This window comes from Orcinus orca, chromosome 3 (assembly GCF_937001465.1).
Source record: "Orcinus orca chromosome 3, mOrcOrc1.1, whole genome shotgun sequence".
Classification (NCBI taxonomy): Eukaryota; Metazoa; Chordata; class Mammalia; order Artiodactyla; family Delphinidae; genus Orcinus; species Orcinus orca.
Genome location: NC_064561.1, coordinates 15,774,966 through 15,797,435, shown reverse-complemented (window position 1 = coordinate 15,797,435; position 22,470 = coordinate 15,774,966). Strand labels below are relative to the sequence as shown.

The 22,470-nt window shown below is 56.1% G+C and overlaps 1 protein-coding gene across 3 annotated transcripts in view; it reads left to right on the top strand.

Moving 5' to 3' along the window:
- Positions 1-22,470, top strand: part of OBSCN (obscurin, cytoskeletal calmodulin and titin-interacting RhoGEF) — a 146,700-nt gene that overhangs the window by 81,108 nt on the left and 43,122 nt on the right. For all 3 annotated transcript variants that reach the window (XM_049708314.1, XM_049708315.1, XM_049708316.1), the window contains exons 49-63: positions 688-954; positions 1,168-1,434; positions 1,537-1,809; positions 2,430-2,702; positions 3,024-3,220; positions 3,392-3,467; positions 5,777-6,049; positions 7,108-7,374; positions 9,804-10,076; positions 10,886-11,161; positions 11,488-11,775; positions 11,908-12,183; positions 14,418-14,791; positions 15,312-16,170; positions 16,969-17,247. In XM_049708314.1, coding sequence (XP_049564271.1) covers positions 688-954; positions 1,168-1,434; positions 1,537-1,809; positions 2,430-2,702; positions 3,024-3,220; positions 3,392-3,467; positions 5,777-6,049; positions 7,108-7,374; positions 9,804-10,076; positions 10,886-11,161; positions 11,488-11,775; positions 11,908-12,183; positions 14,418-14,791; positions 15,312-16,170; positions 16,969-17,247 — 4,518 coding nt within the window. The remainder of the gene's footprint in view (positions 1-687; positions 955-1,167; positions 1,435-1,536; positions 1,810-2,429; positions 2,703-3,023; positions 3,221-3,391; positions 3,468-5,776; positions 6,050-7,107; positions 7,375-9,803; positions 10,077-10,885; positions 11,162-11,487; positions 11,776-11,907; positions 12,184-14,417; positions 14,792-15,311; positions 16,171-16,968; positions 17,248-22,470) is intronic.

Sequence of the window (22,470 nt, the reverse complement as noted above, 5' to 3'; positions counted from 1 at the left end):
TGTGGACTTACTTGGGTGCCTGTACTTGTGCCCTTGTCTCTTGTGCCCACACTGCCCCCCCATGAGTGCTTGCCTCCTCTGTGCCATGTGCAGTTTCTTTATGTCACCCTTGTGCTCCCCCGTTAGAGCTCTGTTCAGTGTCCTTGTGTCTGCGTAGTGATCTCCAGCCAAATGACCTCACATGGCTTACGCTTGCTGTAGGGAAAGAGCTCCCACCTTATTCCCCTCCCTCCACCCGTCATAATGCAGTCAACTTTCTCCTTATACCCCAAAGCCTCTAGTCAGGATCTGACAGTCATGGCCCCGCCCTAGGGGCCCAAGGAGATCCCCCTGCCCCCACCTTGATGACCTGGAGGGATACAGGCTTGTCTGTGGACTTCCTGGGTGGAGATCAGCATGAGAATAGCCTGGGTCAGATCCAGAGCTCCTCTCATAGCCCCCAGTTCAGTCCCTCCTTCCCCTTAGAGTGGACCCAGGCCCATGACTCCACTTCTACCCACAGCCTTCAGAAGCCCGTGGCATTGGGTGCTTTGGGCAGGTCGGGCAGCTGGGGTGAAGCCACAGGCCACAACTGGCCTAGGCCCTGGGTGGGTCTGACTGGGTTTTGGGGTGCCAGTCTCCTGGCTGGGCACCAGCCTCGGGGCTGACCTTCTCTCTCCCCTCCACCCCCTGACCCCCACCCCACAGCCCCACAGGTGGTGTTCAGGAAGCCACTGCAGAGCCTGCAGGCTGAGGAGGGCACCTCAGCCAGCCTGCGGTGTGAGCTGTCTGAGCCTAGCGCCGCTGTGGTCTGGAGTAAGGGTGGCCTGGAGCTGCAGGCTGACGAGCGCTGGGAGCCACAGCAGCGGGGCCACGTGGCGGAGCTGGTGTTTCAGGACTTGCGCCGGGAGGACACTGGAGAATACACCTGCACCTGCGGCTCCCAGGCCACCAGTGCCACCCTCACCGTCACAGGTGGGCCCCGAGGCTGGCCCCACGTACTGTGGGAGATTGTCAGGGCCGCACCTCCACCCTGGAGGTGACATGGGCTCACGCGTGCAACGCGGGGCAGACCTGGCCTGAAGCTCTTCCCCCCGCTACCCCTCCGCCTTAGCTGCACGCCTTTGGGCCCCGCTGCCCTCATAGCTGCTCCTGCACCTGCCCTCATATTCTCCCTCACCCCTGTAGTTGCACCCGTGAGGTTCCTTCGGGAGCTGCAGGCCCAGGAGGTAGACGAGGGTGCAACGGCACACCTGCGCTGTGAACTGAGCCGGGCAGGTGCCAGCGTGGAGTGGCGCAAGGGCTACCTGCAGCTCTTCCCCTGTGCCAAGTACCAGATGGTGCTGGAGGGCACAGCCGCTGAGCTGCTGGTGCACGGTGCAGAGCAGGAGGATGCCGGCCCCTACACCTGCGACACAGGCCATGCACAGAGCACTGCCAGCCTCTCTGTCCGCGGTGAGCTTCCCAGGGCCCCTGGCCTCCCCGGGCCCCTCAGCCCCCATGGAGCTGGCAGGCGCCTTGAGGAGCAGCCCTAAGAGCCCCTCCCTGACCCCCCAGCCCCTAGGCCCACATTTAAGACGGAGCTGCAGAGTGCAGAGCAGGAGGCGGGTGGTGTGGCCCGGCTGTGCTGCCAGCTGAATGACTCAGAGCCTGGGGCCCCCGTGCTGTGGCTCAAGGAGGGTGTGGAACTGCAAGGGAGTCCCAAGTATGAGATGCGACGCAAGGGGGCCACGTGTGAGCTGCTGATCCACGGACTTGAGGCCAAGGACACGGGCGAGTACACCTGCATGGTGGGCAGCCAGAAAACCTTGGCCTCCCTCACAGTCAAAGGTGAGTCCTCCCTGCCACACCCACTCCCCACATAGCTGCCTTGGGGGCACACCTGGCCCACCACGGTACCCCCTCTTGCCGGGTGCTGTTCTGGGGTGGCTGTAAGACCCCTGGGGTTACAAACTTTCTCTGCACCACTCTGGAGCTGGTGCCCCTAGAAAAGAGCGTCGACGGTGAGGAAACCGTAGCCCTAAACACTGCCCTGCCTCCTGCCCCTGCCAGCAGGTGGGGTAGCCTGGCCTGGGCCACCCTCTGTGAGCTCCTGCCTGTCTGTCCTGAAGGTCTTGCCTCCCTGGTGTCCCAGCCAGGGCAGGGCTGGCCACAGGTGGGGGAAGGAACAAAAGCAGCCCACCACCCCACAGTCCCTTGCCCGCTTCCTCCAGACAGAGGTGCCCCCAGCCCAAGCTCTGTCCCCAGTAGCTCAGTGTCGTGGTAGGGAGCTGTGTTGTGAGCCAGCTGGGTGATGAATCTCACGTGGGGCAGATAGAGGCTGTGTGGCAGGAGAAGAGCACGAGAGTGCCTGGGAGGGCTTCCTGGAGGTGAGTTGGGGCGGGGGGCATGGGAGCTTGGCCCAGGTGCTCTGACCTGGCTGGTAAAGGCCCCCTTTGCCCACACTCCAGAGCCCGAGGTGACCATTGTGCGGGGCCTGGTTGACACCGAGGTGCAGGCCGACGGGGAAGCAGAGTTCAGCTGTGAAGTGTCGCGGGCTGGGTTCGTGGATGTGGAGTGGCGCCTCCAGGGCCTGCCACTGCAGAGCAGTGAGGTGACAGAAGTGGCCGTGCGGGGGGGCCGCACCCACACACTGCGGCTGAAGAGCGTGACTCCCGAGGATGCGGGCACTGTCTCCTTCCGCGTGGGCCTCCACACGTCCTCTGCCCAGCTCACCGTCACAGGTAGCAGGAGCTGGGCCTCACTGCTCACTGCGCTTGGGGCCAGAACATCCAGGTCCTCCTTGGGCCAGGCCCTGTCAAGGGACAGTGATAGATGACAAGGTTTCCTGCCTTTGAGGGTGGGGAACTGGTGGTGAATGAGTGATTCTGGGGTGACCCAAGATGTTGGGGTAGAGTGGTGCCCAGTGTGCTTGTCTTCGGGGATTGGGGCAGGGGTGCTGGGGGCAGACCCTGGGGACTGGGAGGGGCTCCTGATGGTGGGGGAGGGGCATCCCAGACACGGAGGCTGATGCCATGCCTCTACCCCACCCCCAACCCATGCAGCCCCTGAGGTGACCATCCTGGAGTCCCTGCAGGATGTGCAGCTCAGCGAGGGCCAGGACGCCCACTTCCAGTGCCGACTGTCAAGGGCCTTGGGCCAGGAGGCCCACTGGGCCCTGGGAGGGGTGCCCCTGCAGGCCAACGAGATGAACGACATCACGGTGGAGCATGGCACACTCCACTTGCTCACCCTGCACAAGGTGGTGTTCCCCAGACCTGCCTGTGCCCCGCAATGCATCCAGGGGCCTTCCCACCCCCCAGGGGTGGGAGAGGGAAGGTTTCAACTCCAGTGGAAATGGGCTGGGGACTTGCAAAGTAGGGGTGGTTGAAATGGCACTGCTGGGCTGATGCCCCCATCTCTGCTTCCACAGGTGACCCCTGAAGATGCCGGAACCATCAGTTTCCAAGTGGGCTCATGTCGCTCAGAGGCCCAGCTGAAGGTCACAGGTGGGCAGCCCCCTCCTACACCCAGCCTTCCTGCTTGTAGGTGTCCATGTTTCCCTACTCAAGGAGCCGTTGGCAGGTGGTAAGGCCAGAAACCTGAGCCTTCCAGCAGTGATCTTGCTGTGGGGTGACAGTTTTCCACTCTTGACCACTAAAGCCACTGGAGGTGGGCTAGTGAAGATTAGCCTGAGAAATTCTGGTGTATGTTGGGTCCTTGTGTGGGATCAGTGCTGTGTGTAGGAGGGGAGATGGGGAGTCTGGCTGCTGGGGACCTGGGCCCTGAGATGGAGGCAGGGCCTTCTGGACTTGTACCCTCCATATAGCTACTCCTTGTGATGCAGGTTTGTGTGCTCTTGTCCACATTTACACACACCTGCATACCTGACAGGCTCCCAGATATTGATACAATAGCACACCTGTGACACGTGAGTGGTTTGGGGCATAGTATACCTGAGCCCAGACATGCAAATAGGATTTAAGGACCTTCAACTTGTTATACCTTGTCCCCAGAGTTAGTCATCTCTGGATACCTGGCCATGAGAGACCCTCCCTTGCTGTCCTGCTCCTGGTTCTCATACTGGTCCTGTCCATCTACCATCCACTGGCCATCAACCCATCCACCATTTACCCATCCATCTATGCATGCATGCATCCATCCACCCCTCTATTCCATCCATCCTTCGATCCATCCGTCCATCCATTTATTCAGCATCCATCCATTCATCCACCATCCTTCGTCCATCCATCCATCCACCCACCATTATCTACCATCAATACATTTATCCATCCACCATCTATCCATCATTAATTCATCCGTCTATCCATCCATCGAGCCACCATCTCCCCATGCATCTAGCATCTACCCATCTGTCCACCATCTGTCCACCATCAATCATCCATCCATCCACCATCCATCCATCTAACCATCATTCTACTACCATCCATCCCTATGTCCATCCATTCATCCATCTGTCCACCATCTACCCATTCATCCACCTATCCATCCGTTTATCCATCTACCATTCAGCCATCCCAGCCAGCCATCATTTATCCATTATCTGTCCATCCATCCACCATCCATTCACCTATCCATCCACTAACCCATCCATCCACTCATCCATCCACTGTCTGTCCATCATATATTTACTATCTACCTCGAGAGGGGCCATTTGCAGCTCTCCCCTCAGTGAGTCCCCAGTCTGCTGGGGGAGTTGTACATGGAGACAGTGTGTCCTGAGTCCCAGGTGTCCCCACCTCGAGTCTTCATGTGGCCTGTGGGGCTGGGAAAGTCTCCAGAGTGCAGTGCCCTCAAGTTGAGTGATGGGAAGGGGCAGTATCCTGTGTGTCCTGAGCAGAGTCAGGCCAGGAGGGGCCTCATGTATTCATCAGAGTGGGTGTCTGTGAGAGGCAGCATGGAGCTGGGTTGGGTCTTGCAGATCCCACTGAGGGAAGTGCCTTGGCCCCTCTCAACCCGGTGTCCCCAGCTGGGGCAAACTGGCTCATGTACAGACAGCAGCTATGGCTTCAGGCAGAGGGCCATGAGCATGAGCTTGTGCAGATGGGTGGTTGGTGGGATACAGGGAAGCTTGGGAACTGTGCTGAAGATGGGAATGGGGAGCTGGTGGAGCAGGTTGGGGATACAGTTAGATGTGCGCTCTTGGGAGAACATGGAGGGGCTGGTGTGGGCCTGGGACTAGAGAGTTGATTGTGCATGCCTAGGAGGGACGTGGAGGGCTTCTGAGGGAGAGCCTGGCTGGGGCGGGTGTGCAGGCATCTGGGAAACCCCCTGGGCTCACGCCCTGCTGTGTGACAGGTCAGGGGGAAATTGCCATTTTGCATTAGGGCCCCAGAATCTTAGGGCCAAAGGGACCTTAGGGGACATCTGGACAAATGGCCCTCTGGGGATGGGAGAAGCATCTGCTTCCACACTCCCAGGAAGGAAGGCTCACTTCCTGAGCAGACCCCCTCCATCTCAGAGAGGTGAACCCCATGACCTCTCTTCTCTATCCCACACCGAACCCCATAAAGATGGCAGCCATGAGACTTGGGGCTTGTCAATTCTGCCTTCTGAAAAGGGTGAGATGCAGGTCATTGGTCTCCTTTGATGAAACCGAACATGTTCTGAAGGGGGCTGTGAGGTGCAGGGGGGCTGAGCTGGCTTTCCACAGGCTATGGGTGGTCTTCACGTCTCATTCTGTGAGCAAGGTGTGCCAGCTGGCCTGGGTAGATTTCTAGACCCCAGCCCCAGGCTGCCTCCAGCATGGTGGACCTCAGGGTGGCCCCAGCTCCCCTCCTTTCACCCTCTTGCACAGAGGCAGCACCGTGCCTGGTACGTGGCTTACAGAACGTGGACGTCTTTGCGGGGGAGGTGGCCACGTTCTCCTGTGAGGTGTCCCGTGCGGGTGGGCCGGAGGCCCACTGGTGGCTGGATGGGACCCTGCTGCAGGACGGCCCCCAGAGTGCCATCTCCGTGCGTGATGGGACCTTCCATTCTCTCACGCTCTCAGGCCTGGGGGTCACTGACTCAGGCACCATCACCTTCCGGGCAGGGCCCTTGGTCTCCAGGGCCAAGTTGTTGGTCAAAGGTACCAGCCGACGGAACCCTGCCCTATGCTGGAGCTTCTGCCCCTGCTGCCCCTGCATGCTTCCTGCGGGCTCCCAGGGTGGGAATTCAGGGACTGGCCTCCAGCACGCACACTGGGCATCTCTCCGTGTGTACCATGAGTGTGCACTGTGGGCAGGCTGCAGTCCCACCTGGGGGATGAGAAAGAAGGCTGGACTCAGCAGTGAAACTGGAGGCCGACCCCATTCCCACCTGCTTATAGGGCCCTGGGCACGGCTGCCCACCTGGCCACCACTCTGCGGTTGCCCCTCCCTCAGTCACATGCCCAGAGAGCAGCCTAGAGGTGCAGGCAGCTTTCCCAGCCCCGGGCATGGCCTGCACTGTCCTTGCTTGTAGCTGCTTCCTGTGCTGTTGGCTTGGTCAGGGTCTTGCACCTTTACTGGGAAAGAGCTAGTCCTTGGGGAGGGTAGTGGGCTTCCAGGGAACCCCCTCAGCCCCCCTCCCAGTGAGGGCACTGGGCACTTCTGGCACAGCAGCCCAGTGTGGCTTCGACTGGCATATTTGTCAACTGGCTTCCTCCGTGCTCTTGCAGAATAAATGTGGACATTTGCCCAGGTCAGAGGGACAAACCGTTTGTTGATAGGATTTCAGCAGATGGGGATGGGATGGGAGCCCTGAGGGGGTGAGCGACAAGGCCCCTGGAGAAGGGATAAGTCAGGCTGGGGGTGCCAAGTGCCCCTCGGAGCTGTGGAGCCCAAACGGGCCCAAGGGCTTTCAGGAGTGGTTGTTGTGTCCTACTGGGGCAACATGCGCCCTGGGCTAGAGGAAGCGAGGGCTCAGGGGAAACAGTGGCTAGGAGAGGCCCAGTGGATGGAGACTGAGCCAACAGTCTGCTGTGGGCGGGGGTGTATGGGGGCAAGGTTTGCCCTACATGGAGGGCCCTGGGTCACCGGGGTGAGTCCCCCTTCTACCACAGCCCTGCTTTTGCTTGCCTCCGAGTCGCTGATGCTGACTGCAGAGGGTGGGTGGGCCGCAGTCACACTGCTCCAGCTGACGCGTGCCTGGCCTGTCGGCCGACAGATCCCACAGTGGAAGTGGTCAGTGCCATGCAGGACCTGGCAGTGGAGGAGGGTGGCCCGGCTGAACTCCTCTGCCAGTACTCACGGCCCGTGCAGGCCACGTGGACGAAGGACGAGCAGGAGGTGTGCGCTGATGGGCGCCGTGTCATCATAGAGCAGGACTGGACCGTGGCCAGGCTGTCCTTCAGGCCGGCCTTGCCCTGCGACAGCGGCATCTATACTTGTGAGGCCGCGGGCACCCGCGTGGTGGCCCTGCTGCAAGTGCAAGGTGAGGCCGTCTGGTGGGCAGCCCCAGGCCCAGCACAGCCATGGTGCTGCTCGCGTGGAGCCATAGTGGTGAAATGGCAGGCAGGGACAGCGTGCTAGAAAGGTGGGACCCCAGTAAGCATATCCTAGGCTCTGAGCCTACCCACCCAGACCCCTCCTCCTCCCCAGGCAGCCTGACAGGACAGCACAGCTAGAAAACACAAGGGCAGAGGCTGCTTGAAGAATCTGTATCCAGCACAGCCTGTCGGGGAGGGGTGGAGGTAGAGGCAGGCAGGGAGGCAGCTTCCAGGCACGCAGGCGGGTGGGCAGGCCTGGGACCTGTGTGGCCATAGACGGGGCTGTGTCCTAGAGCAGAGGAGGGCCACTGGCTGAGCTCCACGAATACTGAGCTCAGACCCCAGCTCTGCCCCTTCCCGGGCTGGTCACTCAGAGGACGCCCTGAGCCCCACTTCCCTACCTGCAACACAGCCAGGATACCCTATGGGGGGCCAGGGAGGGGAGACAATGGGCTGCAGCTCTGCAGGGGTGGAGGTGCCATTTGGCTGAAGCCACTGTCTAGTGGGGAAAACCTGAAACGTTCCCAGTGGTGAGTGAGCTGGCAGCTGGCAGGCAGTGGTCAAGGGGCCATCCAAGCTGGGAAGAGCAGGTGGGACCTGGTCTGGGCCACTGGCCGCCTGAGGTCGCTCACACCCCATTCACACACTAGTTCAATAACTTAAGTTTTTAAACACTATTTTTTTGGCCCCTGGGGGCACAGCAGTGAACAGACAAAACTCTCTCCCTTCAGGGGGTGACATTCCTGTGGGAGCTGAAGGAAAATGTGAGAAGAGCTGTGGGGAGGGGCTGCAGTGTGGACCTGGGCCTGAAGGAGGCAGCGGGGGTGGGGGCTTGTGGACATCTGGGGCAGAGCCTTCAGGCCTCAGGCAGGGAGTAGAGAACAAAATGCAGAGAAGCAGGAGATGTGGCAGGAGGGAGACCTCAGGGGCTCACCACTGCTGCTTTAATATCTGGGCTTTTATAGAAATAAAGCAGCCTTGATCCTTGGATAGCAGCTAAGGTGGGTGAACTCCAGCGCTGATTGCAGGCCCAGCCTTCTCCCTGTCCCCGACCCATCTCATCGCGGCCAAGAGCAGCTGCAGCCCTGATGGGACTGGTCGCAGCCGTCCAAGCACAGTGGAGGTGTGGGATGCACTCCTAGGTCCCCGTTGGTTCTGTCAGTTCTGACCTAGGGAGGAAAGGAGCCAGGGTTATGGGGGGGAGTCTGGTCTGTGATGTGAGCAGACCAGGGCCAGGAGGGTGGCAAGGAGAGGGATGTGGATGGGCCCCGTGGGTCCTCTGCTCTGAGATGCCCTCCCCTCTTAACTCCTCGGGGACCCCTGTCCAGAGTGGGCACCCCTGCCTGAGGGGTGTGTGGACTCTGTGGACGAGCTAGGAGGGAGCATCAGGGCTTTGTGCTGGTTCCATTCGGGGTGCATACCCCAGACAGCAGCTGGGGCTGTGGACCTGGAGCTTCGGCCAGGCTGCCACCCCCTCGGTGACTGCAGTGGCTCCTTGCTGTCGTGTGGGTCAAGGCCAGACCTCCCCAGCATCCTGTACAGCCTTGGGTGATGTGGTGCTCCTTTCCTGCCTGCCCTCACCCCTGCCTATCGCCCCCCACCTTGTTTTACATCCTTCACCCCACTGGCTTGGCTCCCTGCTACCCCCCTGCCACGAATCCCTTTTCAGTCCCATCTTGGTGTCCCCTCCTATTTCTTCCCTTGCCTGGACACCTCCCCTACCCATCCTCAGAGATCCACCTCATTCAGGAAGCCCCCGTGGACTTTGAAGCCCACTGGATCACCTTGGGTCCAGGTGGCCTGTCATGGGAATTGACTCTTGGAGGTGGCAAGCCCTTGGGGACCAGGCATTGAGCTGGATCTGGGGCTTGGCGTGCCCAGGCCTGACATCATGGCTTCCAGGAAAAATGCATAGCTGCTTATGACTGACCCCTGGGCTGTATGTACAAGAGAATTAGGTCAGGCTGAAAATTAGGGCAGAGGTCTGTCTGATCTGAGTGAGTGAGGGGAGAGCCCGACAGGTCTGCCAGCCTGGCTGAGGGAGGAAAGGAATGGAACACTTTTCCAGAGCCCCATGCTGCAGCAAAGCTGAGAGGCCTAAACCTCCGTCTGGGTTTGAGCCCGGCTGTGGCTGCCAGTGAACTTTCAGGCTGTGAACATTCGTGAGGCTTCTCACATGTGAGGTGGGGAGGACCCTCCTTCCCAGCCGCAGGGCTGGTGAGGGCATGGGGATGGGCAGGGCCTCGGGAAGACGCCCCCCACCTGGCTGCATTCTCTTAGGCCCTTTGTCCTGAGGGGGGCTCTTCCACGTGACTCTTGGGGGTGCTGGGCTGGAGAAGCCCTGAGAACGCCCTGAGCCACCTTCTTTCTGCAGCCAAGAACACCGTGGTGAGAGGCCTGGAAAACGTGGAGGCACCTGAGGGCGGTGAGGCGCTGTTCGAGTGCCTCTTGTCCCAGCCGGAGGTGGCCGCCCACACCTGGCTGCTGGATGATGAGCCGGTGCGCACCTCTGAGAACGCCGAGGTGGTTTACTTTGAGAACGGCCTGCGGCACCTGCTGCTGCTCAAAAACCTGCGGCCTCGAGACAGCTGCCGGGTGACCTTCCTGGCGGGGGACGTGGTGACATCTGCCTTCCTCACAGTCCGGGGTTAGAGTGGTGGGGTCGGGAGGGTGGGCTGGGTCCAAGGGCGGAGGGTGGTTCTCTGCGATCCCTCCCACTGATACCCCACTGCAAGAGTGTGGGAGGGTGGGGATGTAGGGGGGCGGTCAGTCGCTGAGACCCCTCCCACGGGATCACCCACTGCAGGGATGCTGGGGGTGGAGCTGGGACCACAGGCTGTGTGTGAGTCTCTCAGACCCATCCTACCAAATACCACACGCTGCAGGGGGCGGGGGTGGGTGGGCTAGGGCCACTGTGTGGGAACTTGGGACTCTTCAACCTCTCCCACCAGACACCGGATACCTCACTGCTTGGGTGCAGGGGGAGGGGCTGAGGCCAGGGATGCAGGAGGCATGAGCCTCTTGGAACCCTCCCACGAGCACGAGATATCACACTGTGGGGTGCGAGGGGGGTGGGGTCCTAGGAGGGGGCATAGGTTACTGAGACCCCTCTCACTGGATATTTGGCTGTGGGTAGTAGGCCAGGGCTGGGGCAGCAGGGGGGCGTGGGTCTTAGAGACTCCTCCCACTGGGTACCCAGCTGCTTGGTCAGGGGTGGAGTGCGGGGTTGGGGGGGGAAGCTGGGGCCTCTGGGAAGGGCATCGATTTCTGAGACTTGCCTACAGGAGCACGGGGTGGTAGCCTTGGGGACGTTGATCTCTGAGGCCACTCCCACCTGAGGCTGGTGCCCTCCTCTTCTCGGGGGCGACGGGAGGGGGTGCATGGGTGTCTCCGAGCCCCGCCCCGCCCCAGGCCACCCCTTGGCCCCTGAGCTCACACTGCCACCCCGCCCCACAGGCTGGCGCTTGGAGGTCTTGGAGGCACCCCGGGACGCAGCCGTGCTGGCCGGGGGGCGGGCCAGCTTCAGCTGCACGCTCAGCGAGACAGTGCCGGTGGGTGAGGCGACCTGGTACATAAACGGAGCCTCGGTGCAGCCTGACGACGCAGACTGGACAGTCACCGCCGAAGGCAGCCACCACACCCTGCTGCTGCACCGGGCCCGGCCGCACCACGCCGGCGAGGTCACCTTCGCCGCCCGTGATGCCGTGGCCTCTGCGAGGCTCACTGTGCTGGGTGGGTGGCTTGGGTCTGCCTGCTGCAGCTCGGGTCCAGGGCTCTCGGGGAGACAGGTCGGGGGGCAGGAGGTTTCAGCTTCAGAGGCTGCTGGGGGCTCTCCGTGGCCCCCCACGCTTGGTGGCCTCTGGGCACACAGTCTTCCTGTGACTTAAACGCTCCATCCTCGCCCCTTCAGAAAGGCCGGGCTGTAGGGCACAGCTGCTCACAGGACTCTGAGGGGTGGACCATACTGTGCCCCACCAGCAGACCCCAGGGTGGGCGGGGCTGTGGGTGCTGACTGCCAGCCGCTGCACTGACCTTGTGCCTCCTGCCCGCCCCCGCAGGCCTCCCCGATCCCCCAGAGGACGCCGAGGTGGTGGGGCGCAGTGGCAGCTCCGTGACACTGTCTTGGGTGGCTCCCACGAATGACGGCGGAGGCGGTCTCTGTGGCTATCGGGTAGAGGTGAAGGCAGCGGCCACAGGAGAGTGGCAGCTGTGCCACGAGCTGGTGCCCGGGCCCGAGTGCCTGGTGGATGGCCTGGTCCCCGGGGAGACCTACCGCTTCCGTGTGGCCGCAGTGGGCGCGGCAGGCGCTGGGGAGCCTGTGTACCTGCCGCAGACAGTGAGGCTTGGTGAGTTACTGCCTTGGTCCTGGTTTATAAGGGTGGGGGTTCAGCCTGGAGACCTCAAGGCCTCTCTAAGCTGGGGGTCCCTGCCCACGTCCATACTGATGCACCCCTCCTGTTCCTGACTACTTCTCCCAGCAGAGCCCCAGGAGCCCACGCTTGCACCCCCTGCCCCTGAGAGCCGGCAGGTGGCAGCTGGGGAGGACTTGTGTCTGGAGTGTGAGGTGGCCGAGGCTGGTGAGGTCATCTGGCTGAAGGGAACAGAGCGCATCCAGCCCAGTGGGCGCTTCCAGCTTCTCAGCCGGGGTCGGCAGCAGACGCTGTTGATTCGGGACTTCTCAGAGGAGGACCAGGGCGAGTATCGCTGTGCCCCTGCACGGGACCCTGTCTCTGTGGCGGCTGCTGCCTTCCAGGGTATGTCTTCCAGGGCCCAGCGTGCCCAGTGGAGGGAGGAGCCCTGGGATGTGGAGTGGGCCAGCCCTTTTGCTCACTGGTTCTCTCGGGGAACTGCAGGAGGTCCTCCTGAGGACACTGCCTCACACCAAGAAAGACTGAGGCCCGGGGTGGGGAGATGCACAGATCCCTGTGGCTCAGCCTCCTGTCAGAACCCACATCATTGGCATCTGAGGTCACATCGCTCTCTGAGTGGGATCCCGGCCAATGCAGCCCTTGGTGCCCACTGCTGGTTCCTTAAAGCGTTGGATCCCTCCACTCTGAGCCCCCTGCACTCTGAGCCCCCTGCACTCTGAGCCCCCTGCACTCTGAGCTCCCTGCATTTTGAGCCCCCTCCACTCTGAGCCCCCTGCACTCTGAGCCCCCTGCACTCTGAGCTCCCCTGCACTCTGAGCTCCCCTCCATTCTGAGCCCCCTGCACTCTGAGCCCCCTGCACTCTGAGCCCCCTGCACTCTGAGCTCCCCTGCACTCTGAGCTCCCCTCCACTCTGAGCCCCCTGCACTCTGAGCCCCCTGCACTCTGAGCCCCCTGCACTCTGAGCTCCCCTGCACTCTGAGCTCCCTCCACTCTGAGCTCCCCTGCACTCTGAGCTCCCCTGCACTCTGAGCTCCCTGCACTCTGAGCCCCCTACACTCTGAGCTCCCCTGCACTCTGAGCTCCCCTCCACTCTGAGCCCCCTGCACTCTGAGCCCCCTGCACTCTGAGCCCCCTGCACTCTGAGCCCCCTGCACTCTGAGCTCCCTGCACTCTGAGCCCCCTGCACTCTGAGCCCCCTGCACTCTGAGCTCCCTACACTCTGAGCCCCCTGCACTCTGAGCCCCCTGCACTCTGAGCTCCCTGCACTCTGAGCTCCCCTGCACTCTGAGCTCCCTGCACTCTGAGCCCCCTGCACTCTGAGCCCCCTGCACTCTGAGCCCCCTGCACTCTGAGCTCCCTGCACTCTGAGCTCCCCTGCACTCTGAGCCCCCTGCACTCTGAGCTCCCCTGCACTCTGAGCTCCCCTCCATTCTGAGCCCCCTGCACTCTGAGCCCCCTGCACTCTGAGCTCCCCTCCACTCTGAGCCCCCTGCACTCTGAGCCCCCTGCACTCTGAGCCCCCTGCACTCTGAGCTCCCCTGCACTCTGAGCTCCCTCCACTCTGAGCTCCCCTGCACTCTGAGCTCCCCTGCACTCTGAGCTCCCCTCCACTCTGAGCCCCCTGCACTCTGAGCCCCCTGCACTCTGAGCTCCCCTGCACTCTGAACTCCCTCCACTCTGAGCTCCCCTGCACTCTGAGCTCCCCTGCACTCTGAGCTCCCTGCACTCTGAGCCCCCTACACTCTGAGCTCCCCTGCACTCTGAGCTCCCCTCCACTCTGAGCCCCCTGCACTCTGAGCCCCCTGCACTCTGAGCCCCCTGCACTCTGAGCTCCCTGCACTCTGAGCCCCCTGCACTCTGAGCCCCCTGCACTCTGAGCTCCCTACACTCTGAGCCCCCTGCACTCTGAGCCCCCTGCACTCTGAGCTCCCTGCACTCTGAGCTCCCCTGCACTCTGAGCTCCCTGCACTCTGAGCCCCCTGCACTCTGAGCTCCCTGCACTCTGAGCCCCCTGCACTCTGAGCCCCCTGCACTCTGGGCCCCCTGCACTCTGAGCCCCCTGCACTCTGAGCCCCCTGCACTCTGGGCGCCCTGCACTCTGGGCCCCCTGCACTCTGAGCCCCCTGCACTCTGAGCCCCCTGCACTCTGAGCTTCCTCCACTCTGAGCTCCCCTGCACTCTGAGCCCCCTGCACTCTGAGCTTCCTCCACTCTGAGCCCCCTACACTCTGAGCCCCCTGCACTCTGAGCCCCCTGCACTCTGAGCCCCATGCACTCTGAGCTTCCTCCACTCTGAGCCCCCTGCACTCTGAGCCCCCTGCACTCTGAGCCCCCTACACTCTGAGCCCCCTGCACCTGCACTGACCCTGGCCTGGTGTTCCCTGTGGTCATCCCCTCCTGTGCAGGAGGAAGACTGAGGTCTGGGTTGATCAGGGGATGCTGAGGCCTAGAGAGGGCCATTCAGAGCCTCGAAAACCTTGTACGCAGGGTGCATCAGAACTCTTGGGGGCCCAGGCAGGCAGCAGAGGCCTATAAGGGGAACCGTGGTCAGTAGCTAAGGCCGGCCTGGGGTTATGGCTCTGTCCCTGCCTGACTGACCCGTTTCCTGCCCTCCTCAGTGGTGCTGACCCCAGAATCTGGAGATGAGGTCCCCACACAGCCCAGCCTGCCCCCTGAGGCGGCCCAGGAAGGCGACCTGCATCTCCTGTGGGAGGCCCTGGCCCGGAAGCGCCGCATGAGCCGAGAGCCTACGCTGGACTCCATCAGCGAGCTGCCCGAGGAGGACGGACGCCCGCAGCGCCTGCGGCAGGAGGTAGAGCAGGAGGCTCCCGACCTCTCTGAGGACTCTTCCACGGCTGACGAGCTGGCACGCACCGGCGAGGCTGACCTCTCACACACCAGCTCTGACGACGAGTCCCGTGCGGGCACTCCTTCCCTGGTGACCTACCTCAAGAAGGCTGGGAGGGCCAGTGCCTCACCACTGGCCAGCAAGGTGAGTCTCCAGCTTGACCTACAAGGAGAGGCCTGGGTCTCTTAGATCTTTGCCACTCTGTCATTCATCCACACATCATCTCTCCGCTCTTGTCCGTCGGTCCATCCACCATCCGTTTATCCTTTCTTCCACCCACCCACCATCTGCCCATCTGTTGGTCATCCATCTACCCATCCAGCGACCATCCACCTACCCATCCATCCACCTGGCTGTTAAAACTTCTTTTCTGAAGAGCTGGAACCTATCTCTCCTTGGTATTTCTCACAACTCTGTCCTGCTCTGGGGAAAGCAGTTTTAGGGAGGGTGGGCTTGCTTTTTGGAAGCAACAGAAGCCATCAGGCATTTGGCCTCAGTGAAGGTAGTGCAGTTGACAGCAGGTAGCAGGCAGCAGGCATGCAGGAGCAAGGCATGGAGCTGGGGCAGGAGACCTGGGCTCTGCTCCCCCCTGCCCTGTGTGTGTCCCTACACGATCCTTTCCCTGTCCCGAGCCTCAGGTGCCCCACCTTATCTGTGCACACAGGTTGAGGCCCCAGCCGCCCCTTCTGGGAAGCCACAAAAGCAGCAGGAGAAGCCAGCTTCAGTACCCCCACCACCAGGAGACCTGAGCGTTGGGGACTTGGGTGACCTATCCGTGGACAAGGCAGCAGTGAAGATCCAGGCTGCCTTCAAGGGTTATAAGGTCCGGAAGGAGATACAGCAGCAGGAGGGGCCTGTGTTCTGCCACACGTTTGGGGACACCGTGGCACAGGTGGGAGATGTCCTGCGTCTGGAGTGTGTAGTGTCCAGCAAGACAGATGTGCGTGCCCACTGGCTGAAGGACGGTGTGCAGCTGACTGATGGCCGGCACCACCACATTGACCAGCTTGGGGATGGCACCTGCTCTCTGCTGGTCACTAGCCTGGGCCGGGCCGACGCTGGCCACTACACCTGTCAGGTGAGCAACAAGTTTGGCCGTGTGGCCCACAGTGCCTATGTGGTGGTCAGTGGGATGGAGAGTGAGACCGAGAGTTCCTCCGGGAGTGAGCTGGATGACAACTTCCGCCGGGCCGCCCGGCGGCTGCACCGCCTGTTCTGCACCAAGGGCCCGGCAGAGGTTTCAGACGAGGAGATCTTCAGCGCTGACAAGGGCAAGGCAGAGCCCGAGGAGCCTGGGGACTGGCAGACATACCGCGAAGATGAACAGTCCATCTGCATCCGCTTCGAGACGCTTGCCGAGGCCCGCCGGGCAGCCACCTGCTTCCGGGACATGTTTGGCACGCTGGACAACAGAGTGGACATCAGCCTGTCAGAGCAGGGGCTGCATGGGGTGGAGATGCGCATTGGCAAGGTGGCCCCCACCCCTGCAGCGCCTCCGGAGCCAGTACTGGCCGCAGAGGCAGGTGAGTCTGCAAGCTGCCTGGGTCAGGGGTGGGGGGAGAGGAAGAGCGAAAGCAGCAGCGGTGACCAGGGTCAGCTGAAAACTCAAGGAGGTTTAGCTCAAGGGGCTTTAGCTTCTGGCTGTTCGCACATGCAGCCCACTGAGCTGGGAGGAGCCCTGACTTTGGGGTTAGACAGAGCTCAACTGAAATCCCTGCTCTGCCTGCTACTGATTAGCCTCTCGGAGCCTCAGAGTTCTGTTCTGTGAAATGGGTTCGGGAATACTGACACCCTAGAGTTTAGGGTTATTTTTTCCCCCGTGAGGGTTTCAGATATAATCTGTACAAAAGGCAGGGTTCCACATAGTCCAGCATGAACCCCATTTCCCACTCCAGCAACTAAAGTTAATTAAAAAGTCATTTCACTGTTTACTTGCATCTCCCTAGGAACAGCAAAGGGAGTATCATTAAAAACCCACAGCATCATTCCTCCTCTTTAATCCTGAGCTACTAGCGTGCTTCCAATCCCAGACAACCAGCCTTGGTCTTCCCTTTACTTCCCCTTCTTCCCCATTTCCTGTCTGCTATCTCTCTGGCCTCATGGTAGCTTGGGAACCAGGCTAATGAAGAGAGGGTTCTTCTAGAGCATGGGGCGGAGGGAAGAGCTCAGTTGGCAGAGACAGAATTCTGTTTAGCCGCCCATTCTGTGAGCGCTCATGTGAATGGGTGCTGTGCAGATCACACACATCGAACTGCTGGCAGCTGGGGCAACTTGGGGGAGCCTGAGGCTAATGTGTCGTATGCCCTGCCCGTCCTTCCCAGCCCCGGTGTTCCTGACCGAGCTACAGAATCAGGAGGTGCTGGATGGGTACCCCGTGAGCTTTGACTGTGTGGTGACAGGCCAGCCCGTGCCCAGTGTGCGCTGGTTCAAGGACGGGAGGGTGCTGGAGGAGAATGACCACTACATGATCAGTGAGGACCAGCAGGGCGGCCACCAGCTCATCATCACAGCTGTGGTGCCAGCAGACATGGGTGTCTACCGCTGCCTGGCTGAGAACAGCGTGGGTGTGTCCTCTACCAAAGCGGAGCTCCGCGTGGACCGTGAGTGCACGCTCGGGTTTGATGGGTCAGGGTGGGATCCTGGCTGGGAGAGGCAGTGCTGGAAACCATTGGCCTCAGGCCAGGCAGGATTTGGGGCTGGAATGTCTGTGGAGGATGGAGTGTTCTCTTGGAGCCCCCTTGAGAGGTGGCTGGGCTGGGGTGGAACCTGGAAAGGTTTGGAGGTACCCCATGGGCGCAGTGGGTGGTTAACGGCACTGTGGCACGATAAGAAATATATATTTGGTCTTTGTCCCTGATTCCTGGCGGGCCCTAGACAGCTTCAGTACAAATATATCCATCTGATTTTTGACAAAAATGCAAAAGCAATTAAATGGAGTAAGGATAGAATTTCAGATTCGAGGATGGAATTTCAAATGATGCTGGAGTAATTTGAACACTCGTAGTCAAAAATATGAACTTTGACCTTATGTGAAAATTAGCTCAAAATGGATTAAATACTTAAATGTAAAATATGAAGCTATAAAACTTTTAGAAAAAAGTAGGAGATTCTCAGGACCTAGGGCTAGGAAAAGACTGCTTAGACTTGACCCATAAAAGGAAAAATTGGTAAACTGGACCTCCTCAGAGTTCAAACCTTTTGCTTTGAGGAAGTCCAGGTGTTGAGGATGAAAAGCTATGGGTTGGGAGAAAATACCTGCAAATCACATATCTTATAAAGGACTAAAAAATATGTAAAGGAAAGCTCAAAATTAAACAATAAAATTTTTTTAAAAATCCACTTAGAATAGGAGCAAAAGACCTTTCCATACATTTCAAGGGAGAGGACATACAGAAGGCAAATAAGCACACGGAAGATGTGCCTGTTTTTATTTCCATTTCCCTGATGGGATCTCCCGTGCATTGCTGGTGAGAGTGTAAAGTGGTGCAGCCACTCTGAAAAACAGTTTGCAGTTGCTCACAAAACTATGTAGCTACTGTATGATGTAACAATTGCCTTTTTTGGTATTTATCCCAGAGAAATAAAAACTCAAATTCATAATAAAACCTGTGCCCAAATACTCATAGCAACTTTATTCCCAATAGCCAAAAACTGGTAATGACCCAACTGTCCAACTGTGGTATGGCTATTCTATGGAATACTACTTGGCAAGGAAAAGGAACAAATTATTAACATGTGCAACAATTATGATAAAATTTCATTTTATTGCATAAAGTTAAACAAACACACATATTCTCAGTGGAGTTCGTGTGAAACTTGTGAAATCTGAACAAGATCGAGGGATCATAGCAATGTCACCTTTTATAGCTATGAGACAAGTTAACATCACTGGAAACTGGGTGAAGAGTAAATGGGATCTCTGCATTATCTCTTAGAACAGCATGAGAATCTATAATTCTCTCAACAAAAAGGAAAATAAAACTATTAAATATAACAAGTCTAGTATCTTAAATAAGACGAGATCTTCTGTATTTACCTAAGTAGTTCCGTTTCCAAGCTCTTTATTTTGCTATGTAGGGCTGGATTTCTATCTTGTAACACTTTCTTTCTGCCTGAAGGACATCTTTGAGCAATTTCTGTAGTGTGGGTATATCTGAAAAATGTCTTTATTTTGCTTTTCTTTAGGATATTTCTGCTAGGACAAGTTTTTCTTTCCATACTTTAAAGATGTTTCTCCACCCTCTATTAGCTTGCATTCTTTCCAATGAGAAATATGATGTCGTTCTTATCTCTGTTTCTCTGTACATAACTTATCTTTTCTATTGGGATTTAAAAGTTTTTAGGTATTTGCACACCATAACATTCACCATTTAAAAATGTGTAGTTCAGTGGTTTTTAATATATTCACAAGGTTATGCTACCATCTAACTCCGGAACATTTTCATCATCCCAGAAAGAAACCCTATACCTATCGACGGTCACTCCCCATTCCCCCTCCCCCAGCCCCTGGCAACCACTAATCTGTTTTCTGTCTGTGTGGGTTTGCCTATTCTGAATTTTCCATGTAAATGGAATTATACAATATGTGGCTTTTTATGCCTGGTTTCTATTACTGAGCTTGTTTTTTTTTTTTTTTTTTTTTTTTTTTTGCGGTACGCGGGCTTCTCACTGTTGCGGCCTCTCCCGTTGCGGAGCACAGGCTCCGGACACGCAGGTTCAGCGGCCATGGCTCATGGGCCTAGCTGCTCCGCGGCATGTGGGATCTTCCCGGACCTGGGCACGAACCCGTGTCTCCTGCATCGGCAGGCGGACTCTCAACCACTGCTCCACCAGGGAAGCCCTACTGAGCTTGTTTCCAACGTCTATCCATGTAATAAATATCAGTGTGCCATTCCTTTTTATGGCTGAAAAATATTTCACTGTATATGGATGATTTATCCATTCATTGGATGATGTTTATCCATTGGTTTATGGCTACTGTGAATAATGCTGCTATGAACATTCATGTGCAAGTTTTTGTGTGGACATACATTTTCATTTCTCTTGGATCTATACCTAGGAGTGGAATTGCTGGGTCAGGTGGTAAACTCTATGTTTAACTTTTAGAAGAACTGACAAACTCTTTTACACAGCGGCTGCACCATTTTACATTTCTGCCAGCAGTGTACAAAGGTTCCAATTTCCCTACATCTTTGCCAGCACTTGTTTTTGTTCATCTTTTCAATTATAGCCGTCCTAATGGATGTGAAGTGGTATCTCGTTGTGGTTTTGATTTGCGTTTCCCTGCTGACTAATGATATTGAGCATCTTTTCATGTGCTTATTGGCCATTTGTGTATCTTTTTTTGGAGAAATCCTTTGTCCATTTTAAAATTAGATTCTTTGTTTTTTAAATTTTGAGTTGTAAGAGTTTTTTGTATATTCTGGGTACTATCGATAGATCTTTATCACGTATATGATTTTCTTTTTCTTTTCTTTTTTTTTTTTGTAATAGATCTTTATTGGAGTACAGTTGCTTCACAATACTGTGTTAGTTTATGATTTACTACAAAGTGAATCAGCCATATGCATACATATATCCCCATAACCCCTCCCTCTTGAGTCTCCCTCCCACCCTCCCTATCCCACCTCTCTAGGTCATTGCAAAGCACCGAGCTGATCTCCCTGTGCTATGCTGCTGCTTCCCACTAGCTATCTATTTTACATTCGGTAGTGTACATATGTCGATGCTACTCTCACTTTGCCCCAGCTTCCTGTGCCCCACTCCGTGTCCTCATGTCCATTCTCTATGTCTACATCTTTATTCCTGTCCTGCCACTAGGTTCATCAGTACCATTATTTTCTTTTTTAGATTCCATATATGTGTTAGCATACGGTATTTGTTTTTCTCTCTCTGACTTACTTCACTCTGTAAGACAGACTCTAGGTCCATCCACCTCACTACAAATAATTCAATTTCGTTTCTTTTTATGGCTGAGTAATATTCCATTGTATATATGTGCCACATCTTCTTTATCCATTCATCTGTCGATGGACATTTAGGTTGTTTCCGTGTCCTGGCTACTGTAAATAGTGCTGCAGTGAACATTGGGGTACATGTCTCTTTTTGAATTATGGTTTTCTCAGGGTATATGCCCAGTAGTGGGATTGCTGGGTCATACAGTAGCTCTATTTTTAGTTTTTTAAGGAACCTCCCTACTGTTCTCCATAGTGGTTGTATCAATTTACATTCCCACCAACAGTGCAGGAGGGTTCCTTTTTCACCACGCCCTTTCCAGCATTTATTGTTTCTAGACTTTTTGGTAATGGCCATTCTGACTGGTGTGAGGTGATACCTCACTGTAGTTTTGATTTGCATTTCTCTAATAATTACTGATGTTGAACATCTTGTCATGTGCCTCTTGGCCATCTGTATGTCTTCTTTGGTGAAATGTCTATTTAAGTCTTCCACCCATTTTTTAATTGAATTATTTGGTTTTTTGATATTGAGCTCCATGAGCTGTTTGTATATTTTGGAGATTAATCCTTTGTCCATTGTTTCATTTGCAAATACTTTCTCCCATTCTGAGGGTTGTCTTCTAATCTTGTTCATGGTTTCCTTTGCTGTGCAAAAGCTTTTAAGTTTAATTAGGTCCCATTTGTTTATTTTTGTTTTTATTTCCATTACTCTAAGTGGGTCAAAAAAGATCTTGCTGTGGTTTATGTCAGAGAGTGTTCTGCCTATGTTTTCCTCTAAGAGTTTTATAGTGTCTGGTCTTACATTTAGGTCTTTAATCCATTTTGAGTTTATTTTTGTGTATGGTGTTAGGGAGTGTTCTAATTTCATTCTTTTACATGTAGCTGTCCAGTTTTCCCAGCACCACTTATTGAAGAGGCTGTCTTTTCTCATTGTATGTTCTTGCCTCCTTTATCGTAAATTAGGTGATCATATGTGTGTGGGTTTATCTCTGGGCTTTCTCTCCTGTACCATTGATCTATATTTCGGTTTTTGTGCCAGTACGGTACTGCCTTGATTACTGTAGCTTTGTGGTATAGTCTGAAGTCAGGGACCCTGATTCCTCCAGCTCTGTTTTTCTTTCTCAAGATTGCTTTGGCTTTTCGGGATCTTTTGTGTTTCCATACGAATTGTAAAATTTTTTGTTCCTATTCTATGAAGAATGCTATTGGTAGGTAGTTTGATAGGGATTGCATTGAATCTGTAGATTGCTTTGGGTAGTATTTTGACAATAGTGACAAATTTTGACAATATTGATTCTTCCAATCCAAGAACGTGGTATATTTCTCCACCTGTTTATGTCATCTTTGATTTCTTTCATCAGTGTTTTATAGTTTTCTGAGAACAAGTCTTTTTCCTCCTTAGGTAGTTTATTCCTAGGTATTTTATTCTTTTTGTTGTGATGGTAAGTGGGATTGTTTCCTTAATTTCTCTTTCTGATTTTTTGTTGTTATTGTATAGGAATGCCAGAGATTTCTGTGCATTAATTTTGTATCCTGCTACTTTACCAAATTTATTGATTAGTTCTAGTAGTTTTCTGGTGGCAGCTTTAGGATTCTCTATGTATAATATCATGCCATCTGCAGTGACAATTTTACTTTTTCTTTTCCAATTTGTATTCCTTTTATTTCTTTTTCTTCTCTGATTGCTGTGGCTAGGACTTCTGAAACTATGTTGAATACGAGTGGCGAGAGTGGATATCCTTATCTTTTTCCTGATCTTAGTGGAAATGCTTTCAGTTTTTCACCATTGAGTATAATGTTTGCTGTGGGTTTGTCATATATGGCCTTTATTATATTGAGGTAGGTTCCCTCTATGCCCATTTTCTG